A 24,483-nucleotide genomic window follows, 5' to 3' on the forward strand; every position below is an offset into this window, starting at 1 on the left:
CCCATTTAATCAATGACCCTGTGACATCACAAGCTCAAAATCCCCCTCACAGACTATAACCTTCCCTGAAAAGAAACATGCAGCCTGTGAAGAGCCATAGTGGCATCTGTATCTGCACAAAACAACCCCAAATCTTTCCCTTCCTGACATCCACTCAACAAGCAGCTTCTGCCCTCTCCCTTCCTATCAGTTCCCTTGATACCAGCTAATGGGGAAAGGACACAGATCTGAGCTTAGAACTCCATGCAATAAAATTTTCTTTTTGCAAAAACCTAGTATTGGCTTCTATGTGCCCGGGCAGCAGGTCCTTGCTAGTAACCCCTAAGGTGATTGTCTAGCAGACACTTCACAGAGCTCTGCAGCACCTGGCACAGGTGACTTCTTGCTGTTCTTTCTGTTTGAGGATTCTGTGACTCCATAATCTCCTGATTTTTTCCTGCTTACTTCACTAGATACTGCTTTTCAATCTCTATTGAGAACCTGTCCTCTTTTTCCCAATCTCTAAATGTTGATACCCTTTCAATGCTGAAAATTCTTAAATTTATGTCCCTGGCTTAGAAATTTTCTTCTAACTTCCAGGTTTGTAAATTCAATTGCTTCCATAACAGCTTCACTTGCATGTCTCAACAACCCTCAAATTCACCATCAGCAAAATTAAATTCTTTGTGTGTATGTCAGGACATGGGTACTAGAGACTGAACTCAGGGGTGCTCTACCACTAAGTTATATCCCCAGCAGTAGCAGCACCACCACCACCCCCTTTTTTTTAATGTATTTTGAGAGGTTCTAAGTTGCCAATGCTGGCCTTGATCTTGTGATCCTCCTGCCTCAGCCTCCCAAGTCACTGGGTATAAAATTCAACTCTTAATTCTCTACCAGATAAACTCCCCACTTGCATATTTCAGTAAATGGGAACAACCACTACTCACTAAAATCAGAAGCCTGCAACTCATCCCTATTTCCTCTTCTCCTCTGCCCCCAAATCCCATTCATCAGCAAATTATCAGCATATGCTCAAAATATATCTTGAGCCCATCTCTCTAAATCCTGCAATAACATCCTAACAGATATCACCTTCTACTCTCTACCAACCTCATTCATTCTCCACATAAATGCTAAAACACTCTTTGGTGTAAATCAAACCATATCACTGTTTAAAACTTGAATGACTTCCCATAGCACTTTGGATGAATCTAAATTCTTACCATTCAGAATCTTTGTATCCATTATGCACTTCTGGCCCACTGCCTAGCAGCTAAGACCTTGTCAAGGACCTATAAAAATGTTTTGAGACAAGAGAAAAAAAATTGGATCCAAAATGATACAATGTCAAAATTGATAAATGTTTGTAACTGCATGAGTATCAGTTAATCCTATATATTAACTCAACCTTTATGCAGTTCATGTATTTTTTTTTTTGTTTACATGTTTTATTTTTATTTGTTGGCTATTGTGTAGAATTGACCCCCAAAGAGAATCTTTCTCTCTGTTCCCTCTATCCTCAGTCCCTTCTCCATTAGTTCTCAAATTAAATGTCATCTACTCAAAGGAATTTTCATAACCAGTCCATGTAAAGTAGCTCCCTCTCTATGCACATCTGTTATTCTCTGTTGTCTTATTGCTCTACAACACTGCTCTCACCATCTGTACATACCTTATTTGTCTGTTTATTCTATCTTCCCCATTAGACTAATAAACTCCATTAAGGCAGGAAACTTATGTGTCTTGTTCTCTATTGGGTCCTTAGGGTCTACTCCACTGCCTGGCCCAGAGCAGGCTTCAATAAATAGTTACTGAATCTATAAATAAATGAATGAGAATTTAATCTTCAAGGGAAGTGGGCCAAACTAGGAAGCTCTGTCTTGGGCTCCATCTTGAGCTCCTTAGAGACACTCATCTTCCTTTGATCCTAGGTAGATAGGCAAACAGGTTTTAAAAAAAAAAAATTTTTTTTTTTTTTTTTGATTGGGAGTGGTAGCACAGGCCTGTAATCCCAGCGACTTGGGAAGGCTGAGGCATGTTGGGAACCAAGTGAGACCCTCAAGATAAAAATTAAAAAGGGCTGAGAATGCAGCTAAGTGCTAGAGCACTTGCCTGTCCTGGGTGAGGTCCTGAGTTCCAGTACCATAAAAAAATAAAATAAAATAGGCAAATGTTTGGAGGTGTTTTATCCCACAAAAGTTTTGTTGAAAGATCTTGTAATTATTTGGGGTGACGGCGGAGGGGATTTAAAAAAAATAGCTCAAAACTAAGTTCAGGGAAATAAAGTGGACCTGTGAGGCTCGCCAGGTCTGGGCTCTTGGTTTGCACCCTCCCCTCCCCCAGAGGGTAACGGCTCTACCCCTTCTGGTCTTCAGCTAGGAGCAAAGAGTGGTCTGGGCTGGGGCTCCAGGAACCTTCCCCTCGGTAATTATTCATGAAGGAGGGCATGCTGGGAGCTCTCTTACTATTCATGAGGGGGCGTGGCCTCCCTCCCACGGGGGCTCCTGGGCGGGATCTAAGTGATTCATGAGGGAGCCCTGTAGGGCCCACTTTTCTTGCTACTCATGAGGGGGCGGGTCTTCCCTCCCGCTGGGGCTCCTGGGAGGATTCTAAAATGTTCTTGAGGCCACGGGGGCGCCTAGGAGGCGGGAACGCAGCTCCGGAGCCCACGGGAGCCGGACCGTCGGTCTTCCCGGCGGGAAATCCCTGAGGCGATAGTTTGTTTTTAAACATTAAGAAATTTGAGGATGGTGGGACCAAACGACTAACTCCCACTTTCCTGTGATTCCTTGGCCGGAAAACTGTCGAAATCTGTGGTAAAAAAAAAAAAAAAAAAAAAAAAAAAGAGGGGTTTTCTCCCCAGTACTTTCTTGTGGAAATAATTTCATCTTTTCCTGGACCAAAGCGGGTAAAAGGTGCATCACCACGTGACTGAATTCTCCTGTTGGCCAATTTCTCTTTTAAGGTCACCCCAGTTTGCCTCTTTGGAGATGTTTTGGGCTAATATGCGAGCCTTTGGGGTGGGTCTCTTCACAGGGTTTTGTTATGTTAAATTCCTGTGATTTGCTGCTTGACGTTTATTATCTGGGGGCAGGGGAGGGGGAAAAGTTCCCCAAATAGGTTTTCAAAACCTGTCACACATAGAATTAGTGGGATTGGAATAGGGGCGTCGAAACATCGTCTTAGCGTCCTTTCGGTCTGTGAATCTCATTCTCTAGAGGGTGAGAGGAAACCAGAAATAATTTGGGCTGATACCTTAAGGAATTTCAAAAAAGCCTCCGTTTCCCCCTAAGACATCTAGGTCTGAGAGAGGAAAATAAGGAGTTGTAGGAGTCTTCAATTGTAAAATAAATCGGCCTGTTATTTTTACACACACACACACACACACACACACACACACACACACACAGTGGTTGACACACTAAAGTACCCTGGCGGGATCAGTGTGTCCTTGAAGAGCCCACAAACACCACCCAAGTCTTACTTCATACTATTGCTCAGAGAAACAGGACAAATCCTGGGTCAGATTTATAGTTTATTATAATGAAAATGCTTTAAAATGCTTACCAGGGAAAGTTAAAAACAATCTTGTGCATTAAATAAATTAGGGTTCTTCCACTTGGTGGAATTACATGCAGCCATTAAAATCTGTAGAAGTATATTTATTGACTTGGAAAGAGAATTCATTGAAAAAAGCAGATTACAAAGTAGTATGAATAGTTGTCCCTCTTTTCTATTACAAATAAATATGTATATATATGTGTGTGTGTATATCTATATATATACACACATATATACATCTATATGCAAAATTCCAGAATTATGTAAATACCAAAGTGTTTATAAGTGAATTTCATAGTTAAAAACCTGTATTTTATCAATGTTTTGACATATTTCTTGGATAGTTTTAATGACTATTTTTAAAATATCTACTAATTTAATGTGCACTGCATGCTGAAGGAAAGCATTATGGTATAGTTTTAAAGGAGTTCGGATTATGCTTCTAACTTAGCACTAAATATGCTCAGTTTTCAAATGTGTAACTAGTTTTTGTTTATTTTTTGTAGTTGTAGATGAACAGCATGCCTTTATTTTATTTTTATACAGTGCTAAGGATTGAACCCAGTGCCTCACATGTTAGGCAAATGCTCTGCCATTGAACTACAGCCCCAGCCCCTGTATAACTAGTTTTAAATTGATGTTAAGGTGAAATGTAACCTTTTAAGATAGATAAGTAACAATGCGATTTTAGCAATTTTATACAGAAAGGAGAAAATGCACTTTGGTCAGACCTATTTGTAACTCTTTGATGAAATACCTTAGTTGTTACTTCAGAAACAAGGAATCTTAGATTCTAGTTATGTACACAGACACACACACAAACACACAAAAAATAGGTATTGTTTTCTGAACTGAAACTAAAGTGACAAGAAGTCACTGTATGTGATGCATAATACATTTTTAAAGAATTATTGTTTAGTATAAGTAAATTATTGGATTTTAATGTCATATTTAATAAGTTCCCTTTAGGAAATGTTTGCCTTTGAAAGCAAGTCATATAGGCCCTTCCTGAGACTTATCAGCAACTATTATTAACAAATAGTAGAACCAAGTTAGTGGTACCAAGTTAGTGGTAGTACGCTTGTCTAGCAAGCACAAGGTTCTGGGTTTGATCCCCAGTACTACAAAAAGGAAAGAAAGAAGAAGAAAAAGTGGAACCAAGGGAAGAATTATTATTATTCATCTATTCATCCTAGCCTTATTAGTTTTACAAAACTTTGATTTCACATCTTATGTATATATTATACTGCACTGCACATAACTGGTAATAGCAATGCACCTACTTAATCTGTTAGAGCTAGTACCTTAATTTTCTTCATTTTTTTAAGCTAGTACATTTAAATAACTCTAAACTTAAAACCTCTTTGTTTTTATTGCTTCTAACAAAAGAACATGTCAGTACTCATTTTCAAAGAAATGTAAAAATATTACTACAAAATTTTAAAGCTACATTAATGCTTTTATTTTTTTAGAATATAAAGATTGTAAAAGGAACATACTAATTGATGAATATTATGGGATTTTTGTTTTTGTTTTTGTTTGTGTAGTGCTGAGGAATAAACCTAGGGCTTCACAAATGCTAGGCAAGTGCTTACCACTGAGCTATATCACCAACCTGATAAGTATTAGATGTATCTGATGATATTTTATTATTTTTTAAATCTTTTTTCTTTCTTTTTCCCTTTTTTCTGTCAAAAAATATATATGTGTGTGTGTGTGTGTGTATATATATATATATATATATATATCAAAACACATACTGAACTATGAGCTCAGATTGCAAAAAGGATTTTTTTTTCCATCTGTCTATAAGTCTTTGTCCACAGCCAAACCATAATGTCGAGTGAGGTAGCTCATACTTGTAATCCCAGTTACTCAGGTGATAGCAGGAGGATCTCAAATTTGAGGCCCATTGGGCAGCTTATCAAGTCGCTACTTCAAAAATTAAAAGGAATGGGGATGTAGCTCAGAGAGAGAATACTATCCGGTTCAAGTCCCCATACTGGAAAAAAAAAAAGATATATTAAGTCTTTTACTTTTTTCCTATTTTACAGTTTTCTTTTAAAGACATTTAAATACATGTGTTTTTTCCTACTAATACTCTTTATCTAGAATATTTGGTCAAAAGGTAAAGGATTTACATTTTTTTCAAATGATCGATTGGTAAGAACTCCATAAATTAGACACCATAGTAAAATTTGTGTAAATGTGAAGAGATAGCTATTGCTCATCAAAATGTGGATCATTTCACTTAAAAAAAACAACAGGTCTGGGGATGTAGCTCAGTGGTCGTGCATTTGCCTAGCATGCACCAGGACCTGGATTCCCATCCCCAGCACTGGAAAAAAACAAAAACAAAAACAAAACCTCTTCATTGCCTTAATTTCCTTTCTTCTTTGTCTCTTATACTTTGTTTTTCTAACCAGGATAAATTCATGAGCTAAGAAAAAGATGGCATCTAGAATAAATACCAGTTTCACTTTGATTCCCAACCAGAAATATAGACGTAGTAATCGTCGATCCAGCTATTTTTCCAACACCCTTGATTCAGATTCTCAGCCCTTATCAACGCTTGGAAAATTTAAAGCCTTGCCATTGGAAATATTCCAAATAATCTTAAGATATTTGTCAGGTGAGGATTGGGGACTATGAGTAGGCTACATAAAACACTAAAACATTTTAATTTTTCCCAAGAAATAGTTTATCATCTCAGGCTCTGCTAAAATATTAATAGCATTCATGTTAAGTTTGTTTTCAAAAGATTCATCAGTGATAGGTAGGGGATAGAATGAGAAAGCTCAATGCTCAAACTCTTTAAAGCATACCTCTAGATTGATGTGGTCATTTGTTACATCTCAACATGTTTATAATCATTGAGATCTAGATTTAAAACAATTTTAAGATATTTCCTGGTAGGTTTATTACTACTATTAATTAGTTAACTTATAAGTTAATAGACTGTACTGAGTGATATTCTTGTATTTAAGCCATTCATACATGCATATATATATATATATATATATTTCTTTTGGTAGTGAAGGATATCAGCATGCTAAGCATGGTGTCTAAAACAGTCAGCCAGCACATTATTAATTATATTTCAACTGCATCAGGAAGCAAAAGACTTTTACTACAGGACTTTCATAACCTTGAGCTGCCTGGTAGGAAACAAGACTCTGCTATACTGGAGCACTACAAATCTCTAGGTAATTTATGAAATGAAAATTGCAACAAGTAAAGAATTAAACTTAAGATGATTTTATTATATACTTCTGTAAGGCCAGCGGGATATGGAATATTTCCTAAAATGTACCTTTTTATATGGTGTTTTTACTCTTCAATATGAGGACTTTCCCTTAAAAAACGGTCCCTTACATTTATCTTTAAAGATAAGAAAATGCATTTTAATGTATAGTGTCAGTCCTTGTGATTTCATGTGGATAAAATATCACTTATGCTAGTTTTGTAGGTAGTTTACCATTTTAGGAACTTGATGTGTTTTCTATGCTTTATTCCTATGGATCTAATGAATTTTATCCTTACACTTCTTTTCTATATCTATTATAATCTAGTCCTTAAAAATAGAAATTTAAGCACATTATTGTGAGATGTCACTTATTCTCTTATCACAAATTATGGGTTTTTTCTTTTTTAAGCACTCTACATACTTACTAATAAATCATAAGGCTATAATTAAATTGATCTTGTCAAAGGAAATTCTGTATAATCTTTCTTCACTTGTTATATAGTTATTTATATATTTTACCCCATTCATTTCATTCTCCCTAGAGTGCCAAAATAAAATCCTAATTTTGACCTGAATACTGACACCAGTTTAACTATGAAACTACTTTATAATCAACCAAAGCATGGTGATGTTGAGATTTAAATAAAGGCATAATAATAAGTTGAGCAAATATTGTCTTTTAGTAGTCCAAGGATTCCTAGTTTAAGACAATAAAAGAAGACTATATAGGTATGTAAATACATCAAAGTATATTTGATAAGTATATTTAAAAAGAACAAATGAAAGGTACGTAATCTGAATACAGTGTCATTGGTTTCAGTATTTACAACTCAGTTTAGTAAATCCTGTAACCAAATATGGTAATTACTTTTTGCTACTTCTCATTGTAAATATCTTTTTTTTTTTTTTTCCACAAACATTAGTAGAATAATAGAGCTTGTCCTTTGGTTTTAGTCTGAAAGAATTTGTTTTTTCCTGATCAAGTCTCAGTTACTTAAGCAAATGAACGAAGTATTAGACAACTGTATGGGAATTATATGGGTCTAGGGACGTAGCTCAATGGTAGATGCTTACCTAGTGTGGACAAGACCATGGCTTCCATCCCCAGCACAGCAAAAAAGCAAAAGAAAATTATATGGATCCTTGCTTTTAAAAATTCAAAGATGTATTGATTTGGGGGAGGGGGAATTGAGAATTGAACTCAACACTTTATCACCTTGCTAAGTTGTGTAGGGCCTTGCTAAATTGCTGAGACTGGCCTTGAACTTGGTGATCCTCCTGCCTCAGCCTCCTGAGTCACTAGAATTATAGGCAGGGGCCACTGCGCCCAGTTTGTATTAATCTTAATAGGTGGCTTTTTTTAAATGTTTGATGTACATACTATTGTCTCATTTTTCCTTCCTATCTGATCTGTTCTTATTTTCAGACATTAAAGTAATATTTTTAGAATCCTGTACTTTGAAGATTATAAATTTTAATTTTCTTTTTTCACATTAAGCAGAGCAGATTGCCAATGTGGAAAGAAACATTACATATGACTATTTTAATGGGAAGTACTTAAAGAAGTTGGTCTTGGGGCTGGGGCTGGGGCTCAGTGGTAGATGGCTTACCTAATGTGTGAGGCCCTGGGTTCGATCCTCAGCACCATAAATAAATAAATAAATAAATAAATAAATAAATAAATCCTTGTTTTAAAAAAAGAAATTGGTCTTGAAAGAATATATCAGAGCACCTGTGTTAAAAATAAATTTTAAAAAGTCATTCAATAATGGGTTTTGTGGTAAATTACAAGCCTTAAAAATAGTTTTACATTAGAAAGGGCAACCAGTATACAGTTAGAACTTACAATTCCCCCGCTATGATATGCCATGAGACCTGAATGCTAAAAAGGAAAGGAAAAGATCTCAATCTAAAATCAAATACTGAAAATGTCTTTTTCATATACAAAAATGAGGAGAGGGGCTGGGGGGGTAAATTGCTTTGCAAGTGAGTGGCTCTGGGTTCAGTCCCTGGCACTGGGGGAAAAAAGGAAGTTTATGTTAAAACTCAATTCTGTTCATGTGTTACCCAAACATGGCAATTTCCAAAAATAAATTAGATTCCTATAGATTCTTCAGAATTATATAATTATTTTGGAAAATAGTAAATGCAAAGAGATAAAAATTGAAGAAAGTCATGAAATTTAGGTATATATTTTCCTACCATGTATCTTATTTTTAGTTTGAGGACATTTGTCCTCACAGGAATGTTAACAGTATATTGCCATTTTAGGGAAACAGAATACTTAGGCGAAATAAATAATATACTTCCTGTCACTGAGCTCAACACATCTTACTGAGAGAAATTGAAGGAATTTTTTTTCCTTTTCCTTTTTTAAATGTCTGATCACAAAGTCCTACACATTCTTGACATACAAATCCATAAAAGGATCTTTGAAAGAAGAGATAGATATTTAATATAAATGGATACTTTTTGTGAGCAAAAATGACTTCGAACCTTTGAAATTTTAAGTACTTATGACTTTAAATTTTTGTATTTGGAGAAAGGAATCAAAATCTCTTTTCCCATTCTTTCCATGTTTATAGTAACAGTTCTTAAAATATTTTCCTTTGTGAACAGAGGTTAATTACAAGAGACACGGAATCTGTTTTCTATAGAATAAAGACAAAATAAAGTTTCCCTAGTGTATCTTTATTTCTTATTATTGTATCTTTGTAAATCTAAATACTTTCATATGAATTTCACAACTTTTTTTTTTTTTTTTTGCAGTGCTGGAGATTGAACCCAGGGGTGCTCTACCACTGAGTCACATCCCCCATCACATTTTGTTTGTTCGTTTTGTTTTTGAGACAGGATCTTGCTTAAGTTGCTGAGGCTGGCCTCAAATTTGTGATACTCCTGTCTCAGTCTCCCAAATAGCTGAGATTACAGGCATGCACCACCATGCCCAGCAAATTTCACAACTTTTTTCAAGATGTTTTTCCAGGGCCTCCTAGATGGACATCAGAACCTCTTGGACATCAGGAGTCATGTATTATAAATGTTTTGTGCCCTTCCTCCCAAATGTTCTTTTGCATCATGGTTCATTGTGGTATGCTATACTTGACTTTCAGGAAAACATTATACTGTGGTATTGATATGCTTAGATTAATTGCATTGTTGTCATTTTTTCTTGTGTCTCTTTACTTTCTCAGGTCTACTATTTAAAAGATGCACGTTGCTGCTACCCACCAAGGAAAGACTAAAGTACATTCACAAGATACTCTCAGAAGTAAGATCATACTTCTGAATTAGTTCACAGTCTTAATTTCTAGTAAAGATATTTTATTCTAATGTTTATACTCATTTAAATCTATAATTAATAACAACTCATATATATGCTACTACCCATTCATTAATCACTTAGGAGCTGTCTGGATTATCAGATACACTGTTGTAGTATCATAATGCTTGTGTTCAAGTAACTCTTTTACTTAGTAACAGCCCCCAAAATGCAGGACTAATGATGTTGGCAATTTTATTATGGTACATTGTTATAGTTATTCTATCTATTGTTGTTGCTGGGTTTTTTTTTTTTTCTATGCCTAATTTATAAATTAAACAGTATCATAGGTATTTATATATGGAAAAAACAGCATAGTATAAAGCATTTTTACCCCACATAGGATTTCTGAGGAAGTTTTAAAGTAGTAATTTAGATATTTTATTAAAATGAATTGTTTAAATATGCAAAAACATAGGAAAGTATTTTTTAAATATTTTTAGTTGTACATGGACACAATATATTTTATTTTACGTGGTGCTGAGGCTCGAACCCAATGCCTCACACATGCTAGGCAAACGCTGTATCACTGAGCTACAATCCCAGCCCAGAAAGTATTTTTAACATATAATATGACAAACCTCTTATGATAATAGACTTGGAAATGTACATCAATGCATTTGGGCATAATCTCTGTAGAGGACTTTTGAATTTTACTATACATTCCAAACATTCATTCAACCTGATGGTTCAGTTCTGTGCTCAATAGGATGCAGACTGTTCTCATGCACTGACTGTTTTTCATGAAGTATTTGTATTGAGTTCTGGTCTATATTATTGCAGTAGCTTCCCAATTGATCTTTCTACCATCCATTTCATTACTCCCTAAACTATTCTGTGTACCAATTCAAGGTTATTATTGTTTGTTCTTTTGTTTTTCCAAAAGCATCATATTCATCAAGATAACTTTCTTGCTTGGAAATCTTTCAGTGAGTCAGGCATGGTAGCACATGCCTGTAATCCCAGCAACTTGAGAGGCTTAGGTAGGAGATTGCAAGTTCTAGGCCAGTCTCAGCAATTTAGTGAGACCCTGTCTCAAAACAAAAAATAAAAATGAAATAAAAAGGACTGGGGAGGCTGGGGTCATGGCTCAGTGGTAGAGTGTTTGGCTAATATATATGAGGCACTGGGCTAGATTCTAAGAGCACCACATATAAATAAATAAAATAAAGGTTCATCAACAACAATTTTTTTTTAATTTAAAAAAAGAACTAGGGATATAACTCTGTGGTAGAGAGTGTCCCTGGGTTCATCCCCAGTACGCCCACCAAAAAAATCTTTCAGTGGCTATTCAATTTAGGCTTCTTCCAACAATGCAACCTTTCTTTCTCTACCATGAGTCTAAGTTGGTCAGATCTTTTTTGCCAAATAAACATTGCTTCTTCTACCTCAATACAATTTTGTTCTTTACCAGTACTTTCCATTCATTATATCTGAGACCTGCTTTAAGACAGTGCTTATTTTACATGTGTCTTTCATAAGCTTTTTTGATCATTACCAAATGTATCTTTTCCTTCATTTCATATTGTCCAGTATAGTATTTATTCAGTCATTCAAACATTTATACCTAGTTTAACCTGAATTATAGTAATTTTATATGTGTATATCTTATTCTTCTAAATAAATTGTGAGCTCCTTGAGGGCAGAGATTTTTTCATACTTCCTTTGTAATCCTCATCTAACAGTGCTCATCAGAATACATACTGAAAAAAATTCTGCTTATTGCTGTTAAATTTGAATGTCAAATCATTGTACAGATACACTGAAAAAAAAGAGTTAACAGTTGTTCTCTTTACAGGTTTCCTGTTTAAAATTCAATGGCTGTGCAGCTCCCATGCAATGTTTAGGATTATCATGTTATGGCATGTTTTTACAGGTACATTTTTTTAATGAAAGCAGAAAGGGAATGCTTTTTTGAACTGTTAACAAGTAGAACATGTGTATAGAATTTACAATAATCTTTTTTTAATTTTTAATTTAGTTGTAGATGGACAAAGTATCTTTATTTATTTATTTTTATGTGGTACTGAGAATCAAACCCAGCGCCTCGCACATGCGAGGCAAGCACTCTACTACCACTGAGCTCCAGCTCCAGCCCTACAGTAATCTTAAAGAGCAAATTAAAACTGTAAATATTTGAGAATGTATTAATCTTATAGTGTGTTTGCCATCTTGGATTTCTTCTTCAGTTTCTAAGTAATGAGAAATGTTTAACATTCATTTATTCTATTACAGTATCCTCCAAGTATCTAGCCAATTGTAAAAAAAAAAAATAGAAATATTATATGTGCATGTGCTTATGTTTATAGTAAGTTTAAACTCTTGTACTAGTTATTTAAGGTGTGATTTTAGAAATCAATTGTAGAGCTGGGTGTGGCTGTGCACACCTGTCATCCCAGTGGCTTGGGAGGCTGAGGCAGGAGGATCACAAGTTCAAAACCAGTCTCAGCAATTTAGCAACTTTGTGAGACCCTGACTCAAGATAAAAAATTTTAAAAGGGCTGGGGATGTGGTTCTGTGGTTAAGTGTCCCTGGGTTCATTCCCTGGAACAAACAAACAAACAAAAAATTGTAGAATTTTAAGAATATTTTTTACTAATCTTTTATTGTAAACAAAGAAGATAAAAATAATAACTAGTATTAATTAAGCCCTTATTATGTGCCAGACACTGTTATAAACAGCTTACATGTGATTATATGATTTGAAACTAACAACAACTTAAGAGGTAGGCACTGCACCCAAGAAAATCTACTGCTGTATCCTGTTCTGCCAGCCACCAACTCCTACATATCCAAATTCCAGGGCCTCCTGCTAGCCTTCTTCCAAGTTAGAGTGTTCCTTTTTTTCAAAATTTTTGGTCTTCCTTTTCTTTTCTTTTCTTTTTTTTTTTTTTTTTTTTTTGGAATAAATTCAAATGGTATAAAATACATATACAGTAAAAAGCTTATCTCCCCCTAAGGCCTGTCTCAAGTTTATTGATTTCCCTTCACCAAAAGTAATCACTGTAACCAATTTCTCTCCTTCCAAATATGATAATGATGATGATGATGATGATGATGATGATGATGATGGTAATGATGATGATTAGTGCTGGGGATTGAAGAAATCCAGTTATTTTAAGAAGAATTGATGTGATTAATCAACCTTTCAAAATCTAATTATAGTTGTATACAACTTGAATCTCCTTTTCACATATGTTTGTGCATTTTAGTATGTTCAGAGATACTAATAAAAGTTTTTTTGGTTATTAACATCCAAAAGTCATAAATAAATGCTTAGAATTGTATTTAAAACACCATGTGTAAGCAGTATCACAAATGACCACTAGGGGGAACTAGGGGGACCTACCATAGTCAAAACCAAGACTCAACTGAGTCAAGTGACTAAAACTGTGTTCTAGTTTTGGCCTTCATTTTCCTTGTATTGTCAAAGTTCGGGATTCAGTACATTTAAAAATACTCTAAAAAGATACTTCCTTTCCAACCAAAAAGAAACCGGATTTTACAGCATTTCTTGGTTTTGATTGTGTAAGTATCTCACTAATTTGAATAGCTCCATAGTGAAAAAAATTACAGATCATCCTAATCATGTGCTAAAATCACTTATTTTCATAAAGGGATAGTGACTTGTATTTTGATTTGATGATCTGAGCACACGCAATGTCTCCTTTATTTTATTTTCCTCAGACCTTAACAGCAGGTTGGGATGAACTTGAGTGCCATCGTGTCTACAACTTCTTATGTGAGTTGACTAATCTCTCCCGCAAGATGCAGACTGTTGTCTGTAGCAAACCAGGTAAAGAACTACAATTCACAGAGATGTTATACATCATTAATATGGAAAAAAAAAAAAAGAGTTTAAAAGTGTATTTAAAAAATAAATTTTGCAGCCAGGTATGATGGTACATGCCTGTAATTCCAATTTGGAGGCTGAAGCAGGCGTTTTGCAGGTTTGAGGCCTGCCTCAGCAATTTAATGAGACCCTAAGAAACTTAGTAAGATCCTATCTTAAAATAAAAAATAAAATGGGCTCAGTGGTAAAGCACCCCTGGGTTCAATCCCTAGTACCAAAATATGTAAATAAAAAAAGAAAGAAAAATAAATTATGAATCCAGGCATGGTGGTACACACCTCTAATCCCAACAACTTGGGAGGCTGAGGGAGTAGGATTGCAAGTTCAAAGTCAGACTGGGAAACTTAGTGAGAACCTATGTCAAAATTTAAAATAAAGAAGGGCTAGGGATGTAGCTCAGTGGTAGGGCAATCCTGGGTTCAGTTCCCAATATCACTAAATACATACTTGAATACATGCATACATTCATACACAGTAAAAGAAGAAAGAATTTTAATGAAGTAATAAATGTTGAATGAGATATTGATACAAAAAGCAGTATGTGTTTGGGGAAAGAGAAGTACTGAGCATCAACTGCATTAATATCTTATTCCTTAAACTGTGTGGTGGGCACAAAGTAGTTCATTCTAGTATTCTTGAAACTTTTCTAGCCAGGTGTGATGGTTCATGCCAGTAACCCCAGCAGTTTGGGAGGCTGAGGCCAAAGGATTGCAAGATTAAGGCCAGCCTTAACAACTTAGTAAGACCCTAAGCAACTTAGCAAAATCCTGTCTCTAAATAAAATATAAAAAATGTTGGGGATGTTGTTCATGGTTAAGCACCCCTGGATTTAATCCCTGGTTCCAAAAAAAAAGAATGATCATCACAGCATTATTTGTAACCATGAAATACTGCCAGCAACAAAAGGTCTATCATGAGGAGAATGGAAAAACAAATTGTGGTATATTCACACAATTAAAGCCATTAATATTTAAAATGACAACTAGAGTCATGTACATTAATATGGATAAATTTTAAAACATAACGAGAAAAAAGTTTACCAAATGATATTTTAATTATGATACCATTTATATACGTATATATATAAAAATGTATAACAACATAGTTGGGAGGTGTGATGATTAATTTTGTTTTTCAACTTAGCAAGATCATGATACCCACATATTTGGTCAAACATTATTACAGGGTTTTCTGTGAACATATTTTTTAGATGAGTTGGACATTTGAATCAGTAGCTTTTAAATCAAGCAGATTACCCTCCATAAGGTAGGGGGATACCATACAATCAGTTGAAAACCGTAATAGGGAAAGATCTCCCCAAGCAAGGAATCCTACTAGAAGACTGCCTTTGGATTCTTAAGTACAACTCCTCCCTGGGTCTCTAGCATTCTAGTCCACCCTGCAGATTTCGAACTTACCAAACCTCTATAGGCATGAGTCAATTCTTTAAAATAAATCGATTTCATATTCTCTCTCTCCCATGACACACATACATGCATAGTTTATGTATATGATGTCCCTTTTGTTAGTTGTTTCTCTAGAGAACCCTAACAAGACAAAAACCAAATTCAAGATAGTGATTACTTCTAGGAAGAAAGAGGAAAGGCATTGTATCTTTAACATCCATAATGTTTTATTTATTTTAAAATATCTAAAGCAAACAGCGAAAAGGAAATCTTTGACAAAGCTTGGTGAGTTATACACAGTATTTGTTATAGTATCTGCTTTTCTATCAACTTGAAATATTTCACTATAAAACAAATTATGAATCAGAAAGGCAGATTTTAAAGTCCAATGAATCGATAATAAAATTAATTTATCATGTTCTTCCGTGATCAAAAACCCTCATTAGCTCATTGATGTTTTCGATATAAAGTCCAAATTATTTATACTGGACCTCACATTTTGTTCCCAGTCTACTTTTTCAAAGTTATTGCCCACTACTCTTTATATCAGTTTGACCTAAGCATATTGCTTTCTCTACTCACTGTGTTTCAAGTACCCTTTACACTTTTGTGTCTTGGTACCTTTTATTCATTCTGTCTCATTTTTCTGAAATAACACTCTCCTTCTCATCCTTTAAGAATCAATTCTCAAACTGGGCATAGTGGCACATGCCTATAATCCTAGCAACTCGGTAGACTACGGCAGAAGGATTCCAAGTTCAAGGTCAGCTTAGGTAATTTAGCAAGACCCTGTCTCAATATAAAAAAATAAAAAGGACTGGGGATGTAACTAAATAACAGAGAGCCCCTGAATTCAGTCTCCTGTACCACTAATAAATAAACAAGAGTCAGTTCACCTGATTCATTCTAAGACTCAGTTCACCTGACCACCCCCCTTAAGGCTTTCCTGATCTCCCTAGGCCTGTAGTAATCTTTCTCCTCTAAACTTGTAACTTACATTTGACTTAACACACCACGAGCTATTTATGTATTGTCTTAGATCATCAGACTTTTTGCAGTGTTTGAGAGTGAGTCCAGGGTCTCCTGCATGCTAGGCAAGTATTCTGCCAATAAGCTGCATCTTCAACCCTAGACTTTCTATTTACACTTATCTCCAAGTAAGAGAATATAAATGGCATAAAATGTAAAATAGTCTAACTGCTATGGAAAACAGTTTGGCTGCCCCTCAAAAAACTAAACATAGAATTACTATGTGACCCAGCAATTCCACTCCTAGATATATATGTAATGGAACTGGGAGCAGGCACTTGGATAGATATTTGTATGCTAAGGTTCATTTCAGAGTTATTTGTAATAGCCAAAAGATGGAAGCAACCCCAAATTCAAGTGTCTATCAATAGAGAAATAAACAAATTGTGATATATGCCACAAACATATATGAACTTTTTTTCTCACAAAGCTTCACCCTCAGTTTCCATTCAGCATAAATGAACTTTGAAAACATTATACTAAGTAAAAGAAGCCAAGAACAAAAAGATAAATATTGCATGATTCTACTTACATGAGATACTTAGAATCGGCAAATCTGTAGAGACAGAAAGTAGATTAGAGGTTACCAGAAACTGGGGAAAGGGAGGAATGGGAAGTTACTGCTTAATGGCTACAGAGTTTGTATTTGGAATGATGAAAAAGTTTTGGAAGTAGACAGTGGTGATGAATGAACAACATTGTTAATGGAATTAATGCCCCTGGATTGTACACTCAAAAATGGTTTAAAACCTGTTCCTGAACAGTGGTGCATATCCATAATGCCAGAGACTGTCCAGGAGGCCGGAACAAAAGGATTGCAAGTTCAAGACTAGCCTCAACAACTTAATGAGGCCATAAACAATTCAACAAGACCTGGTTTCAAAAAAAAGATTGGGGGCTGGGGTTGTGGCTCAGTGGTGGAGTACTTGCCTGGCATGTGTGAGGTACTGGGTTCGATCCTCAGCACCACATAAAATTAAGTAAATAAGATAAAGGTATTGTGTTCATCTACAACTAAAAAATATTTAAAAAAAAAAAAAAAAAAGGTTAGGGATGTATCTCAGTAGTAAAGTGCCCCTGGGTTCAATCCCTAATACCAAAAATAAATAAAAAGGTAAAATGGCAAATTTTATGTTATAAATACCACATTTTGAAAAAATTTATAACCCCATATAAAAACCCATTAAATTATACACTTCATTTTATTTTTTGGTGCTAGGCATTGAACCCAGAGCTTCATGCATGCTAAGCATATGCTCCAACATTGAGCTATATATACACCCAGTCCAAATTGTACACTTTATTAATTTGGTAGCACTGGTGATTGAACCCAGCACCTCATACATATTAGGCAAACACTCTACCACTGAGCCAAATCTCCATCCCCAAAACTGTACACTTTAAATAATAGAATGTATGGTATATAAAGTATATTTCAATAAACTGGAGAAAAAGAAACAGTGAGGGACTGTAGTTGTGGCTCAACGGTAGAGCACTTGCTGGGCATGTGTGAGGCCCTGGGTTTGATACTCAGCACGACATATAAATAAAAAAAATAAAAGATCCATTGATAACTTAAAAAAAAATAAATGAAATAAACAGTGAGGCAGGAAGAGTGGCACACACCAGCAATCCCAGCTACTTGAGAGTCCAAGGCAGGAGGATTGTAAGAACAATAATCTCTTTATAACTTCCTGTTTAGAAACCCAGTTTATGATCACCATGTTACCCACAATGCTTAATGCGTTGCTGTAATCACTAGCCAATATGCAATCCACCTTTCTAGAAAAATGGTTTACAATTCTTTTGTCTTCATAGGAAGTGCCCGAAAACTAGAATTAAGGATCAGACTATTCTGTAGAAATGTCCTCCTTGATCACTGGGTACATCGAAGTGATTCTGCTTTTTGGTTGACACGAATATTAAAACCATGGCCAATGGTAAATCAGGCAAGATTACTGTACATCATCTTTGGGCCAACATCTTCTCAGGATGGTGAGCACTGATTTTTCAGGATGTATGTTATGTAACTGATTAATTGCTTTTGCTTTGGGAAGATGATCTTTTTTTTTGGTGCTGGGTGCTTACAAGGCAAGCACTCTACCGACTAAGCTATCTCCCCAGCCCAAGATGATCTTTTTGTACCTGTTAAATTTCACCACACCTAATGACTAAACTATTTCATGATTTCACAGATGTATGCTATATTAACTTATGCATAGCCTAAGCTTCAAGACAGAAATTGTTCTGCTGTAGAACATTAACAAATGTATTTCTATCATCCCTGGGTTTATCTGAAATAACTGTTCTTCAATTTTAAACATTACCTTAACTCAAGGTTATGTCTGCTGCTGAAGGGTCTAACACTACTAAAAAGCTAAGTAGTAGCAGAATTGATGCTTATTTTAATTTCAGGAGTGTAATATGACTTGCAAGATTTTTGCCTAAGTTTTGCTTAGATTAATATCAAAATTATCATGTACTTATTTAATCCACATTGACTTACAGCAGGAGAAAACTAAAGTATGTTGAGAAGCAGCAGGGAGTCAATCTGAGATTAAAATTTTGTTATGTGTACTTCACAAAGAGAACTGGTCATAGGTATAATAAAAAAATTTAATAAATGTTTTGTTATATATGTTTGAAAGATTCTCAAATATAGCATGCTCTTTTGGGGAAGAATATCAGTGGATTTTATTTTATTTCAATAAATTGCTTATTCCAATTTCTGCTATGGGGTAAAAAGACTATTCCAATTTCTGCTATGGGGTAAAAAGAATATTCTGCTGGTGAAACTACCTTGTTTTTACTTCTCTTGGCTATATTGTTGCTGTGTTTCATCATATTAATAAGAAACATTCAAATTTATACTGTTATCTGAATTGGCCTTTTATTATGAAAGTATCTCATATAAATGATGAGATTCCATTATGCAATCCACTTTCCTTTTTAAACAATCCATGAAATCTTTATCACAAAGCTAATTATTCTGTCATAGCCTAGTTTCTGTTTCAATTCAGGACAGGTGGTTTGGCAGAAAATGACAGAAGGACCTACAGATGAATCCAGTCTGAAAGGTTTGGCTGATGCCATTAAATTACTGTATGACACAGGCACCAAAGAGTGGACAGCAGATGATGTTATCAGTCTTGTAGATGAACTCTCAGGTAAAAATATTCATTTGCTAATATAGAGTAATAGAAATGTATTATTAGGATATAGTTATAAAATTGTAAGAAAAGCTAGATAAGGTAGTGCACACCCATAATCCCAGTGACTCAGGAGGCTGAGGTAAGAGAATCACAAGTTTTTGGCCAGCCTCAGAAATCCTATCTCAAAATAAAATAAAAAGGGGACTGGGATTGTAGCTCAATGGTAGAGTGCTTGCCTAGCACCTGCGAGGCACTGGGTTTGATTCTCATTCTGCATATAAACAAATAAATTCAATAAAGGTCTACTGAAAATAATAAAATTAAAAGGGCTGGGGTGTGGCTTGGTGGTAGAGTACCCCTAGGTTCAATCACCAGGAAAAAAAATTATAAGGAAAAATTCTACAGGTAACAAATTCAATGATTATTAGAAACCAGTGATTGCTCTAAAATATTGAAGAGTTTGGCATGATGTTTGAAGAGAATACATTAATAAACTTTCTTGCAATTGCCAATTTTATAAATATATAATATATTATTATTTGAAGGACTTATAGTTTAGTTACCGTTCTTATTCCTGTTTTATGAGTTCTTAGGAACATCTTTCTGCATTATATAAGAAGAAAATCCTCTCCTACTGGTACAGGAAAAGTGAGAATAATTTATCTCATTTCTGCATAATATTTTAGATGTTAAAATTTACTAGGATTCTTCCTTATACAAGATTAGATCTCTTTTGCTGGCTGATATATGTAAGAGAATTACTTCGACTACATTACTTGTACATTTGTACCAGCTACTGTGGCTTGGCCATAATCTCTGCTCTGGTTGAATGCTGTAATTGAAAAACTTAAACATTTTTTCCTGTTTCCCTTGGCACTAATTGTATTTCCAATAAGGCAATGTAATATTGCATGTATTTAAAGATGCTTAATATAACTATTGTGTTAATTTCTCATTAAATAACTGTTCTTCCTCTAATAAAAGTGGTTCCTCGGGAGTGGCTTCTAGAAAATAATGCACGTCTCCTAATCCTAAGTGGAAACAACATCTGTTTCACTTTCATGGCTAGTAAGCTGTGAATGGACGGGCCATTGAACTGGCAAGACTCATTGTCTTTTTGGCTTTGGTAAGTAAAAAAATAAGTTTTCCTCTAGCAAGTTGTTTAACATTGCAATTGATTTACCAGAGGAGCTGGGGATGTAGCTCAATGGTGGAGCACCTTCTTAGCATACTTAACAATCGCTGGGTTTGATTCCTGGCACTGCAAAAATGAAAAGATAAAATAAAAGCCAGACTTAATGGCACAGGTCTGTAATGCCAGCTACTTGGGAGGCTGAGGCAGCAGGATCAAAAGTTTGAGGCCATCCTAGATGACCCTGTCCCCAAAATAAAATGAAAAGTTCTGAGGATGTAGTTTGGTGGTAGATTGTTTGCCTACCATTCAACTGAGGTCCTGGGTTCAATCCACAGTACCACAGATCAATAAATAAGTTAATTCTTACTTTTCAGTCAGTTTTATCTAGGAACATGTAGTCTTTAAATAGTTATCTTTTAAATAATGTAGAAACAGCCAGGTACAGTGGCCCATGCCTATAATCCCAGCAACTGGAGGCAATTGGACCTCAAGTTTGAGGCAGCCTAGGTAATTTAGCAAGGCCCTAAAGCAACTTAACCCCTTTTGGAATCTGTCTCACATGAAAAATAGAAAGGGTTGGGGAAATAACTCAGTGGTAAAGCACCCCTTGGTTCAATCCCAGTACCATAAAAACACAAAAAAGTGTTCCCTAAAACTCTCAAGATGGAAAATTGATAACACAGTGCTTTTGCCTACTGGAATGATCCATTGTCTTCATTGTGCTCCCTGAAAATAAAGTCATGTCTTTTTTTTTTTTTTAAGCCTTTGTGCTAGCAATCAAATCCAGGGCCTCATACATACCAGGATATATATATATATATATATATATATATATATATATATATATATATATATATATATATATATATATATATCCCAGCCTTAAATCATGTTTTCATAGCTTATCCTTGTATACAGTTCTTAATGGGTGCTCAATAAATGCTTACAGAATGAATGAATGAGCAGAAGTCTTATTTTTCATGTATATAACTATTTTCAACATTAGTTCTTATATTAGTGAAAAATATTCTGATAATCTTGAACCAGGCTTGTATTTACTTCATATTTTATTTCCACTAAAACTGTACCATTTGAAAGCAAAGGAGTATTGGAGAAAGGAGGATTTTCCTTTTTATAAAATCAATGGGGTGACATGTAATATATTATGTTAAATCATACTATCATTGTCAATACCATTTTCAAATTCTATCTTCACATGAAGATTTACAATATACTTTTACTGTCTAAATCAGGTGTGTGAGAAAGAACTATACTGCATGGATTGGGCAGTTAAAATGATGCAAAAGTTGTAAAGTCTTTAGCACTCCCGTGGAAAGAAATAACTTCCTGCAGAGTGTGGCAAATGCATTGCCTGTGGTTACAATGGAAATGCTGCAGTCAATCATGTCTGGTGAGTAGGAATGTACATGATGGCATAGGAGTGAGTAAAAGTACATTTGAGTCTCTTAAGACAGAACTATTTCTGTGTAGACTGATACTTCTAAACTAAAATAGAAGGAGCACATTGTAGTGTTCCTTTGTGAGATATTTTTAGTTCCTGGATTTTATCACTTTAAAAATCTGGTAATAGAGCCTGGCATGGTAGCTCATGCAGTAATCCCAGCAGCTTGGAAGCTTAGGCAGGAGGAATCACAAGTTCAAAGCCAGCTTAAGCAATAGTGAGGCACTAAGCAACTCAGTGAGACCCTGTCTCTAAATAAAATTAAAAAAGGACCGGGGATGTGTCTCAGTGGTTGAGTGCCCCTGAATTCAATCACTAGTATACACACACACACACACACACACCAAAAAAAAAAAAAAAAAAAAAAAAAAAAAAAAATCTGGTAATAGTTTCAGTAGAGAACATGAAGTTGAAGAGTCTGCTCTGAAAGGAACCATATTTTAATTATGCTACCCAACAAAAATTTTAATTTGCTCACTTATTATCATTATCCTCATAATAATGTCTCATATTTATGTAGTTTTGATGAATATTATTTTATAGTTTTATTAGGTAGCCAACATGATAATTAATCCTCTTTTACAGATGAGAAAAATAAGACTTTGAGAAACCTGACTTGCCCAAGGTCATAAAGTTAGAAATAATAAAGCATGTACCATCATTCTTTTCCTCTGATTTCTAGGCCAGTGTTCTTATATAATTATATGATTTCAGTGATTAATGTCCAACTTAGTAAAGGTCAATAACAGAAAGTCTTCTCTTTAAATAGTATTAGGAACAACTGGAACATCTTATATTTCTAAATCATATATTTAAATTTTTAACTGACATTTTCTTTTCCTACTGTCTGTTCCTATGTATGACATATAGGAGATCGTGATGAAGACGACAGAGGTTTTTTGAATTGTTCCATCTTGTACATGCTCAGGCTAACTTCCATAAGGAGGTCCTATATTTGACCATGAACACACTATCTCCCTAAATACTCAGAAAGCCTTGAATTTAGAGAATACATCGCTGAATTAACACTTAAAAGGGTACTACTTTTCCACACCTGAAGAAATACATCTATGGGACTTTTCTCATCTAAGGAAACTAGGAATTCAAAAGCTGCATAGGATTTTAGCAGCAACTGCTTACACCATTATTAATATAAAAACAATAGGCAAAACCAGAATGTGCTGTGATTTCTCTGGAAAATAAGCTTTGCCTCAGACTCCAGGTTTTGGTAAATATAACACCAAACCAAAATGGAATGTTAACTGTCAGCCAGTCCATTCTGCTTGTGTGGATCTTTAAAAAAAGAAAATTCTGTCTTATAGTTAGAACAGACCCAGATTCACTATTGTTTAGTTGTGCAGTTGTGTATTGGTTGTGTAAACACAGCCCAGAATGTTTTGTGAAGATTTGCAATATGGTATTTTAGATTGTGCAGAACATAAATCACATTCTTTACCACCTTCTTGGCATATGATTACAAAAAATAATACATTTCATTCATATTTTATATGGGCCAGGATAAAAAGAAGTATGTGTATGTACGTATATAAATATATGTACATATTATGTATGTATGTATGTATAGCCACAACACATATATATATATATTTCCTTCTTTAAGGCAAGGACACAAAAAGTCCATGAATATAGGAAGGTATATATGATCTTAATACAACCAAATCTTCTACTTTTCTGGGAATTTGAGTGAAATGTTGCAAATAAGAAAAACTATAGGGCTGGGAATATAGCTCAGCTGGTTGAGTGCTTGCCCCATAAGCACTAAGGCCCTGGGTTCAAACCCCCAGCACTGCCAAAAAAAAAAAAAAAAACTATTTAATGAAAGAAAGTAGTTATTCACTGCTAGAACAATCTTCACAAATAATTTGCCCTTTTTTTCTAAACTTTCCTCCATATCTCAAAAAGTGGGATTTGGACTGGCAGTGTAGCTCAGTGGTAGAAACTTAACTAGCATGTAAACTTAGCTAGCTCTGGGTTCTATCTCCAGCACCAGCAAACAAACATATACCATACAAAAACAGAGCCCTCCTGGATCTCTCCTTTCTTTTTCATGTTCTCTCCCCTCACCCCCAGTCAAGCTTCAATGCTAGGCAAGCACCCTACCACTGAGCTATACCACTGAGCCCCTCATCACTTAACTCTTGACAGCTTCCTTCTACTGGGCTTAACAGAAGCTGGGCTTTCATTTCCCAAGCCTTTGATTTAACTAACTTCTGAAGCTGATGGGGGAAAGAAACACTAGAAGATATGGGGATTACCTGCAGAAGAGGGATGTAAATTTGGGAAATTCTCAAATTTTAGCAAAGAGAGCTCAGT

General features: G+C 35.1%; 1 protein-coding gene across 1 annotated transcript; it reads left to right on the plus strand.

The window, feature by feature from the left end:
- Positions 1-5,994: 5,994 nt before the first annotated feature.
- Positions 5,995-23,768, plus strand: FBXO47 (F-box protein 47; the record flags this gene model as incomplete). The annotated part of the gene is given in 13 exon segments (XM_079132041.1): positions 5,995-6,175; positions 6,579-6,749; positions 9,985-10,061; positions 11,911-11,988; positions 13,800-13,908; positions 18,219-18,395; positions 19,421-19,567; positions 20,537-20,623; positions 20,626-20,678; positions 21,941-21,993; positions 21,995-22,098; positions 23,020-23,052; positions 23,055-23,768. Coding segments are annotated over 13 exon segments (1,347 nt in total). The 3' UTR covers positions 23,132-23,768.
- Between the last annotated feature and the right edge of the window lie 715 nt (positions 23,769-24,483).

Source organism: Sciurus vulgaris (genome assembly GCF_902686455.1).
Source record: "Sciurus vulgaris genome assembly, chromosome: 3".
In the NCBI taxonomy this organism is placed as follows: domain Eukaryota; kingdom Metazoa; phylum Chordata; class Mammalia; order Rodentia; family Sciuridae; genus Sciurus; species Sciurus vulgaris.